The sequence below is a fragment of the Psittacula echo genome (genome assembly GCF_963264785.1).
Source record: "Psittacula echo genome assembly, chromosome: 2".
NCBI classification, from domain to species: domain Eukaryota; kingdom Metazoa; phylum Chordata; class Aves; order Psittaciformes; family Psittacidae; genus Psittacula; species Psittacula echo.
In genome coordinates this window covers 59,380,434-59,398,492 of record NC_137737.1, presented here as the reverse complement: position 1 = coordinate 59,398,492, position 18,059 = coordinate 59,380,434, and the positions used below count along the sequence as shown (strand labels likewise).

General features: G+C 46.4%; 1 protein-coding gene across 1 annotated transcript in view; it reads right to left on the bottom strand.

Moving 5' to 3' along the window:
- The window catches only part of PTH1R (parathyroid hormone 1 receptor), a gene marked incomplete at its 3' end in the record, with an annotated part of 112,063 nt that extends 95,181 nt beyond the window's left edge, over nucleotides 1-16,882 (bottom strand). Inside the window, exon 1 of the mRNA XM_080639528.1 lies at nucleotides 16,541-16,882. Coding sequence (XP_080495654.1) covers nucleotides 16,541-16,615 — 75 coding nt within the window. The 5' untranslated portion in view covers nucleotides 16,616-16,882. The remainder of the gene's footprint in view (nucleotides 1-16,540) is intronic.
- Nucleotides 16,883-18,059: the final 1,177 nt, after the last annotated feature.

The window sequence follows — 18,059 nt, the reverse complement described above, 5'->3', positions numbered from 1 at the left end:
CTTGTATCAAAACCGCATATCTATTTATGAAAGGCTTTGGGATTTTTATCCACCTTTCACAAACCTCTTAGTGTTCATCACTGCCAATGAAACTGAGGACTGCAGATGCCGACTCCAAACCAGGCAGGCATGGCCTGAAACAGCAGGTACTGTCTGTTGTTTTAGGTGTTCCTGAAGAGGACGGGAGTCCATGCAATTGTACCAGCTTCAGCATTACATTAAAATGCAAACAGGTGGCAGGGACAGGAGCTTGCCATGATTTTCTCACAAGTCTCTTCTCAAGTGGATATTTTCCCTCTGGTTTTTGAACTTAATATTTTTATTTACAAGAAGATAAATGGCTGTTTTCTGGCCCTTTTCCCTAGCAAAAGCATTGTAAAAATTTTACTTAAAATACATCATTATATTCTGGACAGAAAGGAAGGATAAAATTCTCAGCCTTGCTGCAGTCTTGGAGGGATTTTTATTGGTAACAACTCCTTGCATTACTACAGCAGCTGCAGGTTTTGACCAGAAATTGGAACAGTCCAGAAATTAGTACAGCATAATCACTTAGGCCAAAATCTACCACATATACTTGAGCTGTCCTAGGTTAAGTCCCTCCAGCTTAGTCAACAGAGAAAGACAGACTCTGCTTGTGAGGGGTGAATGCATCTTTTCCAGGTCTCTGTCTTGCTCCACTGACCACAGAGAGGAAAATCCCAAACCTTGCTTTGCCAAAGGCTGCTCAGTGGCAAGAAACAAGGTGTCGAGTACAACTTGATGCTCTGCAGTACCTCACTTGGCCTCCAGCTCCCGCTCCATGGCTTCCTGCTGGTCCTGTGCCATGTCTACCTGACATTGGCAGGTATCTCAGACGCCCTGGGTGCCTCTGTATGAGTACATGAAGGCAAATGAATTGAGCCTTCATTGCCTATGTAGCGTGAACTGAATCTGTTCCCAGGCTTATCACTGAGCTGGCTGCAGCTCCAAGGACAAGCTCAGACCACAAAGCCCAGGTAGACACCTATATATCTCAGAGCATGCAAGAGAAATCTCCTGCCCAGACGCCTGAGGGAAGGGGGGATGAACCTGGACCAGAACACGAGACAGTCACTGACTTTCAAGGCTTCCAGCTCCAACACAGCCAAGAGAAAACAGGAGCATTTGGAGAAGAAAGAAGCTTCCTTAATATCCCCATAAGATGCTCACACAGCTACTTGCAATACCTGTGCTCACTTCATCCAAAACAGTCTGCATTCCCCAGGGACCACACTTTTGGCTCTGCGGTTCTTACTGTGACTGTCCTCTTTCAGTCACATTTAGGACTCCTTTTTTTTCTTTTTAAATTTGTGCACAAAATGCAGGAATTTGTTCTTTCCAAAGGTGCATTTCCCAAATCTAAACATGGAAACATCAACGTCAACATCCTAATGCTGAACATCACAAATGTAACAAAAGACCATGGGCATAGTTCCCCAAAACACCGACCAAATGAAACCGATTTCCTTTCAGCACCTGTTCATATACAAAAAACAGTAATCCCCAGAGGAGTGAAAACACAGGAGATTATTTTCTTTTAAGTTGCCCTGACACCTTCCTCTACCACAGAATGACTGGCTGGATGATGAAAGTGAAAAACAACAAAAGAGCTTTTACTTTCAGTAACTCCCCCAAAACTCTTTAGATGTCTACTTTGTCAGCTCCTTCGAGAAGGTGAATTGTTGAAGGACACTCATTTCTCCCTACCCTTTAAGGACAAGGGTAGCCAGCCATGTGTCAGGACTGCGAATTCCCACTCCTTTATCTGGTGTTTTATAAGTCTGGTTTTCTTTGAGCCTTAGCTTCTGGAGTCATATGCTGGGGGACACAAAGATCACATTTAAAATAAAAGCAAACGTTTACCTGCCATGGCAGCAGAAGGAAGCTGGAGATGATTAACTCCAAAGTGCCAGAATAAGGGGAGAGAAAGGAAGAAAAATAAAAATTTCCCTTTTCGAAAAGCTCGTGACATTTTAAACCACTGTCATAATTTTGTAATTATTTTCCACCTGTAATCATTCAAATGGGTTCCTAAGGCAGGGTCTCCTTCACTGCAGCATGGGTGCTACCTGCAATCCTCTTTCATTAGGAGGAAAAAGAGATGTCCATTGTATTGCAGAGGCTGAAGAGGTTTTTTTTCTATATGACAGAGGGGAAAAGACTTACAAGGTCTATTGTTGTCATCAACTGCCAAGACAAATTCAGAGCAGACAGTGTTCATGGAAACCAGGAAGCCTTTGAAAACATCCTGCTGATGTCGCTAACCATGATTCCACAAATGCAACATTACTGTCTTACAACCAGGGAGGATGGCATAAAGCCCACCGTGGTTAAAATATGCAGTAATAAATCTACAAAACCAGACACAGGTAAAGGACAGCAAGAAGAGAAAAACAGGAGAATGATGCAACTCTAAGCCAACAGGCTTGGGCTTTGCTTAGCACTTCCTCTTTGGGGGTGGCTGATGGCTGTCTAGACCACAAGCAGAAGCAGCATCTGTTAGTCTGCACTGATGGGACCTGTGACAGAGTCTCCTGAGGGCTGCTCTGCTCCTTGTACAACCAAGTGGTTCATCTTGCCTCACTACAGATATCCATGGTATTATGAGTTCACCTCCCAGGCATTCCAGAGGGCAGGGCAGAAAGCAGCGATGTCATGGTATCTTATCCCTTTAGGTGCCTGCTACTGCATCTCTCTCCTTGCTGAATCTCTGCTGCCTATAGAGGAAAACCTGATTATCTCCCTCCCTTGGAGACGGAGAGGCTATGGTCTCCAAAAGCGAGAGCCATCTCAGCTTACTTCTGAGCAAATCTGATAGTGTTATGGTCAATGCCTTGCTTGCTGTGGGGACTCCTACCTCCCTCCAGCCAGAAGAGATAGAAGGGAAAACAACTTCACATAGCTGTTGCCACAGATCCCTCACAGCAAGGTCAGGTCTTGATCACAATCACAAACCCCTCTTTTTCTTTACACTCTCCACTCCCCCAGCCTTGTGCACTTACAGCATGGTGTTAGGGTTCCTTTCCCCTTTGTGCTGCACATGTCTGGGCCAGCTCTCCTGCTTGTGTTTCCAGGGACTGGGAGGACAGAGGGCTGGATGGGAGTTCTGAGGCTGGGGACCATAGCGGCTTCTCTAAGGGCAGGCCCCAGGTGTGGCTGCACTCTGGCTGGTACCCCTTTGTCTTCCTCTGACTTGTCATAGCAGACCCTGCCATCTTTTCCCATGCTGTGAGCTCACCCATTGTGTCCTGTCAGGGATGAGGAGAAACCAGGGCTGAAAGCTCTGCAAACTGCCTGGGTGGACCCAAACCCGAACTCCTGACAGCTTTTCTAAAACTTTATAACACCTAATATCTTCTGAAAGCCAGACGCATCCGAGAACCTGTTCCATGCTGTCTTGGAAAGCAAAGCATCCTCAGTCCTGGGGAAAGGGGCCCTGTCTCCTCTGGTCCAAAGCTCCCAGGAAGAGGAATCCCATTTATTTCTCTCCCATGCTCCTGGCCCAGCCTTTAGGGTCCTGCCTTCAGACCCTCCTCTGCCACTTCTCCTGCCTGATTGGTGTAATCAATCTTCATGCTCTCATATCATCACTTTCTTGCTAGCATTTGTGGGAAGGGATGTGCAGCAAACTCCCCACACAAGAGGATGCAAGAGGAAAGTCAAAGGCTCAGCAGGCAGATTATAAAGCAGGCAGCCCTCTTGTCGTACTCCTGTCAGCAAAGCAACCAAGAAACCCTGGAGAGGGTGGGTTTGGGGAATTTTTGTTGTTTTGTTTTTGGTTTTGTGAGGGTTTTTTTTGTTGTTTTGTGTCTTTCTTTTCTTTCTCTTTCTTTCTCTTTCTTTTCTTTCTTTCTTTTTTTCTTTCTCTTTCTTTCTTTCTTCTTTCTCTTTCTTTCTTCTTTCTCTTTCTTTCTTTCTTTCTTTCTTTCTTTCTTTCTTTCTTTCTTTCTTTTTCTTTTTCTTTTTCTTTTTCTTTTTCTTTTTCTCTTTTTCTCTCTCCCTCCTTCTTTCTCTCTCTCTCTCCTTCTTTCTCTCTTTCACCTTTTCCCTTCCCATACTCATCAGCAGCCGCCTCCCCCTTTCCGTCCCCAGTCCCTGCCTCCTGGAACGTCACAGCTCTGCTCTTTCATTAGCAGTGTGTGGTATTATGACTCCGGCGATGCTGAGTCCTGCCAGCATGCCTCAAACCACAGGTATCTGACCCTATCCTAAGCCCCATAACATTGATTAATGTCTTGATTCACAACTGATAGGGTCAGCACCATTTGTGCCTGAGATGGGACACAACCCCACTCCCTGCTCACTCCTCTCCTCCCTGCAGACCCCTTTTCTCTTTGCTTGGGGAGTCTGAGGGGGAATCCATGCCAAAAACACCACCGGCAGCAACTGTGGGCAGGGAGTGCGGGAGCTGCCAGCGGCAGCCGGGAGCTGTGCATGGTCGCGGTGCTGTTACAACAAGGCCAGCTCTGTGATTATGGCACATTAAGCCCTCAGTGTGGTACAGGCAGCTCTGGGGCATGACGTCCTCCCAGCTCCAACCAGTCAGCACCGGCATCCCCCTCGTCTCCTCCTTTTGCCAGGCATACAGAGGAGACACTGGAGGGCTTGACATGGTGCTCACCTGGAGCTGAAGGCAGCCATAGGGGAAGGCATGGCAGGGAGAAAAGCTGTAGTGGCCATTCATGCCTCAGCAAGAAATGGAGGGGAGGGAAGAAGGTCCCCAAAGTGAAAAGCACAGGCTGTGACCTATTGAAAGAGGCCAAATCCGAGCTGGAGCATGTTGCAATGGGCATCCATTCATCTTTCATGGGAGTAGAATCATGCCAACACTCCAGGGATACTGGGGGGTGGATGGTGGTGGAAGTCCCTGTTTTGGAGCTGTTGATACCTTGGATGTGACTTTAGCAGGGAAAGGAGTTAGTTGCATGCCCATGTTAGTTGCATGCCCATGGTCTCTGTGCATGCCCTATGGACCCTCACCCACGCGTGGTCCCAGTGACAATGCTGACTGCTATTACACAGCAGATTTGGGTGAATAGCAATTACAGAAGGGATGGGTGTTTCACCTCCATGTCAGCAGAAACAGGAAAACTGGCAAATGGAAGGATGCAGGGATTCACCCGGGCTGTCTGCTCCTACTCCACTTCAGACCTCTCCTCTATCCAGCTCTGTTCACAGGATGGCAGTCAGTCCACTGACTGTCCCTCTGGCTTGTCCACTGACTTGTCCCTCTGTCCAAGCCAGTCCCTCTGACTTGGCCATTTTTGTGCTTATCTGGGTAACTAAGAGCCCTTATTGCCCTGGGAAATGCTGAGTCAGGTCAGCCAAGCATATATACCCGCATTGACCCTCATGGAGACCCTCTTTTTGTTCAGACTTGTTGGCAAAGAGCTACGGCTGGATCCTTACCTGGGTGCAAAACAAGAGCTGACTCCGTTACATTTTCAGCAGCTGAAGCACTCTCCCTCCCCCTGCTTCTCTATAAGCCTGAGTAATTTTTTGCTGATGGCAGAGTAAACTAGAAGTACACAGTAGCTGTAACTTTGAATGGCTTGATTTCCCACTTCCAGTTCTACAAAATACAAGCAAAAGGCACTTGAAGTTCAATTTGTTGATCATACCAACATTGCCAATGACGCCAAGAGATGCAAGGGCAAAATCAGTATAAAAATTTTGGTAGGAGTAAAGAAAAAACAATTATGTATTGCACAGTCTGCTTTAAGTGCTGATGCTAAATTTGCTCAAGCCTCAGAGATTCAGATATCATGCTTTGGCATTCTTTAAGAATGGACACAAATCTACAGCTGAATTAATCCTTGTCCTGTGGTTTGAAAAATCCAGTCTGTCAGCATCTCTGCCCACTGTCACCATAGCCAGAAAAAAGAGTGACACTCCCCCCTTTCAGATCCCCCCCAAACTGCTCTTGCTTAAATGCTTTCAGGAAGGCATTCATTGTACAAGGCAGCCAGCCACAAAAGAAGCTACTGAAGCATGGCCGAACACAGTTTGGAGAAGCATCTGGAAACTGGGGCTTGTCATCTGGCCCGGATGTCTCAATCTGCAGAATCCTCTTTTCCTATCCAGATGCAACCCAGGGCCAGGAGACTGGAACCAGCATGTGCCAGTTTGGCTTCTCCAATTTACCTTCCGGCTCTCCGTATTTCCCTGCAGTGACACTGATTGACATCAGATGAGATTCTCTTGGCCTTTCTTCACTCCACAGGAACACCACTGATTTACGCCAGCAGAAGGCTCTGACCCCTTGAGATTTGTGGTTTCTGTGATGAGGCTAAGGCAAATCACAGAGAAAATCTGATCCCAGGAATGAAACAAAAAAAACCCAAAACAACAACAAACATGCTTCATTGTGGTGGTGAAAGCCTGATGGAGAAACACCAGTCGTGGTGAGAAATGAACTGGGGATGAAGCTGGTACTCTGCAGTGTGATCATATGGTGGGATGATCCAAGGCTGTTTAACAATGCTATGGCATGAGTCAGAGCTGTACAGTTATACCCACATGCTCACTTGTATATACAAGTATATGTATATACATAACAGCTTTCCCAGCTGAGGAAATAAGACATTGATGCCCACTCAGGTTTTGTGGGGTGTAGCCACAGATGTCTGTGGTGGGATGCTCAGCAGCTGAGAGGGTCCCTTGAGGATATGGGGCAGCTCCAAGGTGTGTGAGCATCTATTGCTGACATCTAAAGCCAAGCAAGGGAAATCAGCCCTATCCTGCTTTGTCCCCATCCAGCAGCTAGCCTGCGTAAACAGTCCTGGTCATTTATTACAAGTGAAAATAAGCCACGTCTGCACTATACACAGTACATCAGACCCTCTGACCACCTACTGGTGTGCGCTTTAGCAACCACGGCTATTTAGACTGGGAAAATGTTTCCACCTTAGTGCCTATAGAGCCACCTCTCCCTCTTTTATCCTTTTCAGAGAAGAACAGTAAGAACAAAGCATGTCTCCAAATGCAGACTCCTCTGCACTCCCCACAAGTCCTCTGTGCCTTTGCTTCACATACAGAGGAAGAAATGGCTGAAAGCACACAGAAAGTCAACGGAAAGTGCGAAATCTCAATTCTTTGTCTCCTCTCCTTACTGAAAAGGCCATTTTAGAGCAAGCCATTCAGTAAGTGCAACCTCGAGGGTACTGGAAGAAAACACAAGCTCAGAGAAAACTTCAGGGATATCAACTATGAGATGTTAAAAGGCTTCATAAGCTGATGGCTCTTGATAAGCCAGCAATTCTAGCTTTTGAAGTTTCATGTGTTGGTCACCTCTTTGCAGTCCCATCTATTATCAACTCCCTCCTGCTTTTATTTTAATCTTTTTTGCTGCATTTTTACTGAGCTGAGTGAAATTGCTGACCATGAAATAGATACTCTACATAATGCTGCTTTATCGATCTTACTCTTTGAGTGCATCCAGGAGAAAGAGGTCATTTCCTTGCAATCACTCGCCATAGCCGGTGTCTCAAAGCTACTTTAGCTCAGTGTCTGAAAGGAGAAATGGTTTGGGATGTAGGAGTCAAGAAGAAAGTCAAGGTAACATTGAACCAAGGCAGGGGTGTAGGCAGTGAAAGTAGGATAAACGGAATAAAAGTATGTGAAGTTCATGGAAATCAGTCCAGTGGTTTTCACTGAGTTCTGAAATTTTATTTGTATCTTTGCAAAACAAAAGAGGCTACTGCGTATTTGCTCCTAGAGGAGATCAGGCACTGCCTAACATGTTTCAAGATCCATAAATTAGTTACTCTACAGGTCAGCCTATTGTTTCCTATGGCTGAACAGTTTCAGGTGCCTCTGGACCCACAAGTATGTTGGAGTCTATTCTCAGGTCTTGTGAGTAAGGGAAATGGCAGTGATACAGTCTGGGTATGAGCGAGGTTGTGCCTAAACTTTGTCTTTTGGTGAGCTTCCATGTGCCTACAGGGAGGGATCACCATGTGCCTTCCAGGCTGGTCAAAACTATTGCTTTCTCCCTAGTCTTGTGAAAGGAAGCAACAGAAATGACGGAACAGGCTGTCCATGCAATAGGGAGATGGAGCAGGGGAGCAGCACAGGGAACAGGGAAGTGTGAACAAAGTGAGGTTCAAAACATTCTCGTGGGTCCAGCGGTTCTAGCCTTTCTCAGACAGCAGGGCCAGGGTCCTTCCAGCTTCTGATACTCTCCTTTTCCTCCTGAGTTAAAAAATGTCCCACTCCATGCCTGCTATCAGCACCATTCCCATCGATGATGTAGGGGATGGGCCTGGGGCTCTCCTGGGATGCTGCAATCCCTTGAGTGCTCAAGGCATATAAACCAGATGAATAGATCAAAGTAATAAGATGATGATTAAATGACTTACTAGTAGTCCTAAGCAGTGGCAGAGTCCCCCAGACCCCACTGAATCTCAGTTAATTCAATATTTGTCCTCTGCTATGTGCCCAAGAGGTGGTAGCTCCCCACCATCTCCTGCTCCTTACAAAGTGCCTCCTCCCTTGAAACACAGCAGGCATGAGGTAGGATTTGCAAACCACTCACTTTTCTGTGAAAACATACAGAAAAAAGATATTTAGGTCTCAAAGTTTAGTGAAGAGGACAGAAGGTTTTCTAAGGACACCCAGTGACTTTCAAACCAGCCTTTACAGGTGCAATTGAGGCTGCTTCTTGCTTTCAGTGTGGCAAGACCAAGCAGATAAATACACTGAAATGCTTGCAGAGAGGAGAAGGGAGACTGAAGTAAAGATAACATCAAGGAACCCTGATTAGCAACAGGGCAGCCTTGTGAAAAATGAGATAACCAGCCTGCCTTGCATGCTGAGACAGCAACTGCTGTCTCCAGCCATTGCCCCAGACACTGATCTAGGAGGAGGGCTTTTCCAAAAGGCCAGGTCTCCTTTTGATGATCAGTCTTTATTTGACAGGCAGCTGATACTTAAGGTCATTACGGTAAAAGACTCAAAGACACCAAGCACCTTTGGACTTTGAAGGTTCATTTGGTCTGCACTTCGATAGGGTCAGAGAGGTGGGCTAGGGCAGGATGCCTTGTCCTGCCTGGCTTAACGCCTGCCTTGATTTGGACATAGCGGAAATGGTTTGGCTTGACCATTTCACTGTCCCTGCAAACAACAGGAAGCAGGTCACTCAGTACCAACTGTTGTCTCTCAGCTTGTCTCTCAGCTGGTACTCTCTGAGTCTTGTAAGTCCTTGTTGACGTCTGCACTTCTAAATACAAAGCCTGGGTCCTGTCCACTGGCCCTGAAACCCAGTGGCACACACCTCATGTCTACAAGCCTAAACTCATTTTTCCCAAAAAAATCCCAAGACTGTGGTCGTATCTAATACCCCTGGCTTTTTTTATCCTGCACCACCACTTGGCACTATGTGCAAGACTCATCTGCTCAGATGAAAACTCTTCCAAACGTGCTATCGATCAGATTGTGTCGCCGATGGAGGGGAGGTTCAGAGGGAGCATGAAGCCTACACTGAGCTCACATTGCAGTGCGTGTATGTATTGCCAAGGAGCGGGAGAGGTACAATGCAGTGTAGGTCTGTCAAAAGGAGAATCTGGTGGGTTTTATGCCAACGTAATACAACTATACAACCGTTGTGTCAGGGCAAACCTATGTACATGGCTGGCTGCTCCTGTGTTGACCCTACTTCCGTGACCCAATGTCTCCCTCCTGTGACTTGGGGATTCATCCAAGCCTTTGTTGTGCAGATGCCATTCACTGACCCAGCTACAAACCTTCTACATTTATTTTCTTTTTTCTATCTTGTGTTAGTTTTGTGCAAGCTCAGTGAGTTGAATCGACTCATGGAAGGGTGCACATGGTCAGGAAGGAAGAAGGGAGACAGGAACACAGCCCCTGTGCTGCTAAAATGAATTGAACGAGGCATGCTGGAGAGGTGAGAGAGAAAAGGGGCAGAGAAGTCCACTTTCTGCTTTGCTGGATAAAAGGAAAACAATACAGCCAGAAAGACAGGCCAGCCTTGCAGAAGATTTCAACAACTGAATCATCACCTGAATGCTGTCAAACGGATTTGTGTTACAGGAAGATCAAAGTACAATCTGTTAAGATGATGCTGTCAGTCCAAAATTTTCCTTTCTTGAAAATCAGGTTTCTAGAGGTCAGTCCAAGCTGAGCCTCCAAAGAGAAAGGAAAACTCTTAAAACACAGAGCCCCTCTAATCACTGGCAAGGGTCAGTCTGGCCTCTGGAAATAAAGGGATTAATTACAAGCCAGGTACATCAAGCATGAGTTTGGGTGTTTTCTTCTCATGACACAAGACAGCGACACAAGACAGCAAAGCTCAGTCCAACAAGGCAGGTATTCTGCTGGCTGAGTTTCAGCCCTGAGGGTAATTTATTTATCGCTACCAACACAAAGATCATCTTTAGCACAGCAGCTTTCACAAGGCCCAGTGAAGTCTGAAGTTTTATGGATCAAGATCTCTGTTGATACAGTTGGAGAAAGCAAATTCTCCATGTCAGAGCAAAACATCTTTGATATGGTCTAATCTTTAACATAGACTGATTCTCTTGAGTTCTTCCTTTCAGTCAGGGCTTGCCCTAAGGAATACTTCCTTTTTTTTTTTTTTTTTTTTTTTTTTTAAATAATGGTTATTAATTGAGAGACACCAAAATTTCCGTTACAGCAGGAGCTGAGCAGACAGACAAACCCTTCTACACTTGCCCTTTTGCAGAGAAACAGCCCATCAAAAATGATGGGGGATCCCTGCTGGCTTCTCTCTTTGATCCAGGCAGTGTCAGAGGGCGAGGGACTTTGAAGAGGTCAGAGCTCAAAAGAGTGAGATGAGTCCAGTGACAGCCCTGAGGTAAGAGAGCTGCACAGTCTGGTTGTATCTAAATGCATGCTGCACTTCTTCACCCTCTCCCAGCAGTGTGGGATGAGGACGGAGCTGCCCAGCAGTAATGAGGGATGGTTCCTGGGAGGGGATTAAATCGAAGGCAACCGTAGTCTGGCTCTGCTATTTCTTCCTTTTGGTCTACAGGCACAAGGAAAATTCAAGGGCTGAAAGGTTTAGCTGGAGCCATAGCTCTGCCACCAAACCCAGGGAGCCGGATTTCCCCAGCCCTATATCTGAGTTCCACAAGAGGTGCTTTACCACCTCACCCCATATTGCATGGTCAGAAGCTGCCTGTAATATCTGCGATGGAGAGGGTGTTGTTTCTGTGTGATGTGTGGTGTCTGTGCTCCAAATAACTTTACAAACCAGGGACTGATTTCAATTGAATTTAATGAAGGGGCTGAGCAGTGCATTTCCAGAGCAGAGGGAAATCCTCCAGCCAGCATCTTTACAGCCCAGCCACTTATCAGTACACACAGCCCAGGAAGATAGGCAATATGAGATGCGCAGCTGTGGGATGACTCTCAGCATCGTTTTTCAAAGGCACATGGGAGAAAAGGCTGACAGTGGCAGGGGCAGCAGCTGTCTCTGCTTGAACTGTCTAGGCTGGGAGTACCCCTCTCAGGGACTGCAGACACACCACCCCAGCCAGAATAATCCCACTGATCTCAAAGCACCACTCCAGGGCTATTTCTAGGAGGCCAGAAACCAAACAACAACTGCCTGGACCTGAAAGGCACACCTCGGATTTCATTTCCTCCAGCCTTGACACCCCTGTGTGCACAGTTGCCCGGTTGCTTTTCCTCTTCCCAGTGCAAGAAGCTCACACCAAACCCAGCCTGCTCAGGTCAGACTTGCCACCAGGCAGCTGAACTTTTTTGGCTCGCGTTGGATGAAATCACAGCCCATGCATTACCCTGACACAGACGCTTGTTTGCTTTATATTTTGTGGTTGAGTATTTTATAGTCAGGGGATATCTGCTAATCCCAAAGTACAATAACAAAAATGGTATCTTTCATAAATACACGGGGTAGGGATGGGCATGCTCCCAAGTGTGTGTGGAGAAATGAAAATTTCAGATATTGTTTCCCTGCACTTGGAACCTGTCTTTGGTTAATGAAGTTAGATAGCTAGTTGGGATTTGCAGGTTTTCTATATAGGATTATTTTATTATTATTATTCTTTTTGTTATGGGACATATTCTGTATCAGAATATGATTCTCTTTCCCTTCCACCTATAAATTATTCAACTTCAAATCCTTCTCTTTTCCTGATCTATGAAGATGTGGGTCTGATCAGAGAAACAAGAAACAAGTCAAAGAGCAAAACACTGATCAGCACCTCCTTAATGTAGCTGCTTTGCTGCCTCAGCACTGGGGTCTTGGCTTGTTAGTGACCTAAGTATCACTCTGGCATGAACTTTTTAATTTACTCTGGACTTTCCTAGCAGAGATTAACACCAATGCTTGTGTGGATGCAGCTTCCTCAGGAATAGAGGCTGGGAGCTTCCTCCAGGTGACTCGGCTGAGCTTGTATTTTATTTGCGTTATATCTGCAAGAAAAGGTTTCAAATCCCCTAAGGATACCCCTTGAATTTCTGGGAGAGTGCTACAGCTTCTCTGCAAAACTGGAGGGAAGCTTCAGCTTTGCCCAAGCAGCCTGAGTGGGGCCAGGGCTGGGGAACCAGAGGCTGCAGCAAACAGAAAGGCGTTGAGACCGTTCTGCTGCCAAAAAGCATCCCCCTAATACGCAGCACCTTCTACAAGGCACTGAGCACTGCTGAAAAGCAAGACCCACACACAGTAAAGGAGGGTCCCTTTTGCTACCCCTTTCATATCTGTCATGGATCTGATCCCCTGTGTCCTGTTTTGCTCAGCAGATTGCAGCCAGCTCAGGCTCATACCTGTTTCCCAAAACAGAGCTATTCTGATCCAAGGCTCTGCAGACGACTTGTGGATGATGATGATCATCATCATAATCGTCATCGTCATCATCACTGTCCTCATTGTCATCATTATTATGCAGAATACCTTCCCTAATGATTGCTGGGTTGGAGACTACCAGGCTGAGAAGCGCAATAGAAGGAAACAAAGCGAAAACCGAAGGCGTCAGCAGACCAAACCATGGAGGTTTTGGCTGGGAGTGGGACTGGGACACAGAGAGGTTTTTCTGCAAGACAGCACCTTTCTGATAAAATCATAGTGCCTACATGTTAACTTCTCGCTTGCTCTGCTGATGTCAAACCCTACTTTTAAAGCTCCTTTTGCACACATCGTATTTTCAAGCCCATATTTACAGGGCTATCTGGCTCAGGACAATCTTGCTTCCCCAGCCCTTGGACCAAATAGCAGAATTAACCCAAATTTACACCCTCACTCCACAAGATTTCAGGCTCAAAGCACTCAACTGACAGGTGAAATTCCCCTCACTGTTCAAGCAGGTGTTAATCATGTTATCCACACGGCAATTCTCTGGGTAGTTGGAGGAGAGCAGATCTTCACCCAGTACTTCTCCTCACATCAATGACAGCCATCTGTCCCTGCCAGCTGCCCCTCAACAGCTCAAGGCAGAGATCTTGATCTCGGTATGGATTTTGTGTGGCTGCAGGCTCATGGAGGGGGCCACAATTTCTGCAGACACTTTTAACTCTGAGGACTCATTCCCACAGCATTTTTTTCCCCACCCTGGTTTACAGTGAATGTAGGGACACGCAGTCTGCATGCTGTGGAGTAGTGATTCAGTGCCAGCATCCTGCCCCATGATGTATCAGTGGCTCAGGCAATCAAAGAAACCACTTCCAAGCCCTACTTCAGCATTTTTGCTTTGAAAAGTTCCTTTACTATCATCTTTGCTGGCAAAAAAAAGGCATAATGGGAGTGACAGCTTCAGGTCTGGGATATGTAATTCTCTGCCTTATCTCCGCATCATCAACTCTCAAGTGCAAAACGAGGGAGCTGCAAAGACCCCAGCAATTAGGGTCACCGTTCTCAAGACTCAAGTCTTCCAGCCTCAGACATATGAATTGTGCCCTGAAGCTCTGAGCAATCGTCTGCCTCAGTCTGCGGAAATCCTCCTGACTCAAACTCACAACATAGCTTTGATTTGCTTTGCTGGGGGAGTGAATGATGAGGTACCACTTTTAGTTTAGCTCAAAGCTGCCACGGAGCCTGGCTCTAAATTAAGTCCCTGCATCCCCAGCGTTCTGCAGCTACTCTCATTGATTTTTGCTTGTTGCTTCTAAGAATGAGGCACTTGGGTGACTTCTGTTGATAGCAGCACATAAAACACACTCAGACCTGCTAGCCAAATATCAAGTATATATACGACCCTTCTTATAGTGTAGCTATCAAGATATCGTGTGTAGCTATCAAGATATCACCTTGCTGAAATACGCAGTCAACACCATTCAGTGTTTTCGGAGTTCATTTAAAAATCAAGTTAGTTTGGGAAAGAAATAACTACAGCAAAAATAAACAGGGCTCTAGGCATCCTGCAAGTTATTCCGTGCCTTGCAAGTGGGTGTACAGTGGGGTGACACGGGGCTGAACTACTTATTCTGCTTAAGGGGATGCCAGAAGAAATACACAACATCTCAGCCCCTGAACTGTCAGGACAACTTTTCAAACCTTCTGGCAAGTCTTTTAGCTGTCAGTACTGAGTTTGAAAAGCGCGGGAAGTGTCTGAAACATGCACTTCAATCTGGGCCTTATTAAACTGAATAGGGTTTCTTGTGGCAGGACCCTATATCAGTACAGGAGGGTATGAGGCTTTTGGAAATACAAAAGAGCAAATACTCTTGTGCATTCCTTCCCTAGCCTTCCCAGTGAAGTTCCCTGCTTTTTTGTTCCTCTGTGATTCTATTGTTCTACTCTAGATTTATGCCCAGGTCCAGCTCACCTTGAGTTGGTGCACTGGGCACGCTCAGCTGTGATCCAGTTGCCTACCAGTGCTGCTGAGCAAATGGCTTGTGATCTGAAAGTGTCTGTTGTGAGGCGGGTGTCAAAAATAAGATAGCCACTGGGAACACAAGACGGATGATGCTTGGTTCACTGGCTGTTCCTCAGCACCCTCCTGGAGGTACTGGGATGTACCGAGAGAGAGGCATAAACCGGGAATGGGACTGGAGACGCACTCTGAAGCCTTGCCTGTTTATTCTGGGTCCTAAAGTTTGCCAAGCTCTAATCTGCCTGTTTCATGAACCTGATTTTCACTGTTTCCAACAATGACACCAAATCTAGCAGGAATTTTGGTGCTGACTTCAGCGGCAGCAGGGTTGTGGAGGTGGACGTAGCAGGTGCTGCAGGACTTATACTGTCATGATACATCATCCCCAAAGTCAGATGTGGTCATGGAGATGTTAATCCCAACCCAGAACAGGGGAGAAACCTCAAACACACTAAAAACTTAACAAATCTACAAGTGGTCCTCCCAGTTTCCCCAATTTTCTTTGGGTTTTGAAAGGTTTATTTGTGCTTAGAAATACAGCAAGGCAAGGATGGACTGCAACAATGATTGTTTTCCAAGGGGCTGTTTCTTCTCATTTATTGATGTTTCCCTCTATCATGATGCTGGGTGTATGGTGGCAGTACCCCCCTACCAGCACTGCACAAGGTAGCAAACCCAGGGGACAGCGCCCAGGGTGATGGTTCTTGGAGGGTCAGGGAAGACCTGGCTGTAGCCAGGGTCGGGGTTAGCCTACTCTCTTCCAAATACATCACCATCCCTCGTGGAAAGCAGACACCGCTTTAGGTGGTGGTCATGTCCCTTCCTACACCAAAAGGCACTGAGAAATCGTAACAACAGTGGTGGTTCCAGGGACAGAGAAAGCAAGGAAAGCACGTGTCAGAGCAGCATGCCCATCTGTGGATTAATATCTGGTGGCCAATTCCCTATGACATTTCCCTTCACTTCTGCAGAAGGGCTTTGGAGACCACTTTGGGCTGCAGAGGGGGTCTGTAGCTCTTAGCCCATTCCCCACTGCCATCATCAAGGCATTTTTGACAGACTTCAGCCCTTTGCTACCTCTGGAAAAATATTCGCTCCTAGCGTGTGCAGGAACAGGTGAAAACAGTGACAAGTACCAAAGGGTTAATACTACTTTCATGCTCCTGAGTGTAAACTGTCTGCAAGCTCTGCACTGTAAGGTCCTCTCCAAATTTAATCCCAAAGAGGAGGGTACTGTTTCGCTGAGATTAAGCAGATTTGCAGATTAAAAAGATTGAATTAAAATTAAATTTGATGTCTTGGGGAGAGGTGGTGACTGAAAAAAAAAAAAAAAAAAGAAAAAAAAAAAAGAAAAGGAAAGGAAAGGAAAAGTTGCCTTTTACCCATAGGTGTCTTTTAAATGATCCCCTAAATGTTTTCCCCAGACTCCTGTCAAACTGCATGCGTTCCTGTCCGGAGTGGTTTAAAAGTGATTCAAACTCTTTTGGAAACACAGACATACAGACATTTTAATTTCATCTGGTGCAGCAACTCTGAGACCAACTGCACACACTATCTGCCAGCGAAATAAGCCACAGGGCTGAAAAAAATAAAAAAGCAAACCCAGCACTCTGCCTTCTAAATGCTTGATACAGTAAATTACTCATCAAGGAAACAGCCGTGCAAGATCGTTCAAGAATATGAAAGGAAAAGGTTGAGGGACTCACCAGAGCGTAGACTGAACTCAAGACGGAGCAGCAGAGGATCAAACCTAGACTGTGATAAACCAGATATGATCCCATATCCAAGAGGCTTCTTCCAGCATCCAAGCTTGCTCAGGGAAGTAGGAGGACGAGAGGTCTTCCAGCGTTGCAGATGATTTCTCCTTCTCCTTCCCTCCCGCCCCCCCTTCCAGAATTTGTGTGTTGTTTGATTGTTTGTTTGTTTCCACAGTTTTAGCCAGAAAGGCACATGACAAGAAACCCCGGTCTTTTGCTTCGTTTTCTCATGGCTGGAGATCTGGGCAGCTCCCGAAACGCAGCCGAGGAGCCCATGTGAAGCAGAGCAACTTCGCTCCCTTCAGAGTTGCAGCCCCTGGTGCTGTTTGTTTTCCGTGTGCATCTGTCTCGTAGCAGAAAAAATCACATCCATATGTCAAAACTGCTCTTCTGTTTCCTTTTTATGAGGCAGTGGGAAGTTCAAATAATTTCTTTGTCAAACGCAAACACACAGAAAGAGGGAGAGAGAGGGAGGGAGGGAAGGAGAAGGCGAGAGAGGGGTGGAAGGGGTGGGAGATTGGAGAGGGTGGGGGAGGCTTTTAACCACTGCTTTATTTTTAGATCCAGTAATTTTATCTTTTAGTTTCAGAGGGGTTTGGGTGTGTGTGTGGAGGGCAAAGCGCTTTGTTTTTTTTTCTTTCTCCTTCTCTTTTCGGCATGCAAACAAACGGCAAAGTCGAAAGTTAAAAAAAGCGAAAACTTGGAAATATTTTCACTTAGTGATTACCTTTTCGCAAACAGTGGCACTCTGGGGGCTTTTTCCTTGCATATCCCGGCGCGTTTCAGCTCCACAATAGGTTTATTCTGCCAGCCTTCAAGGTTGCAGTGCGTTTTAGTTACGAATAGGGGTGGTTTATTTTTTTGCTTCTCTCTCCCTTCTCTGTCTCAAAGGATCTGCAGTTTCAAAAAGCCGATTGAGTACGGCATGAAAGCACGGGGCTGAAATATCGCTCCCCCTCCTTCGCCACTCCTTTTAAGTAGTTTATTTTAGATTTGTTTTTCTTCCCGCGGCAGCAACGCTTTTCACTTACTCCGCGAAATGTTCTGAAATCCTCGGGGTTTTGTTTTATTATTATTGTTATTGTGTTATATATATATATATATATATATATATATATTCTACTCGCGCACCCGCGTCCTCCGTCCCATTCCCAGGACAAGCCCTCAGAAACCTGGCAGAGGAGCCCGCAGCCTCTCGGGGCTCTCTCGGGGCTGCCCGGGACGTGGATCACGTCGCTGCGGAGCTCCCCCCAGTACCCGGGGGAGCCGTCGCTCGGCTCCCTCCCCCTTCCTCCGCTGCTACCCGCCTGGATTTCACCAATTTTGAAGAGTTTCAGGGCAGGGATGTTACTCCCAGCTCAGCCGGCCGGTTTCATTCATAAAACTAAGGAGAAAGGAAAAAAAAAGATTTATTATGTGTAGCAACGGGTCCCCCCCCCAAATCTCCCCAAAGCCAAGCTGCCAGCGG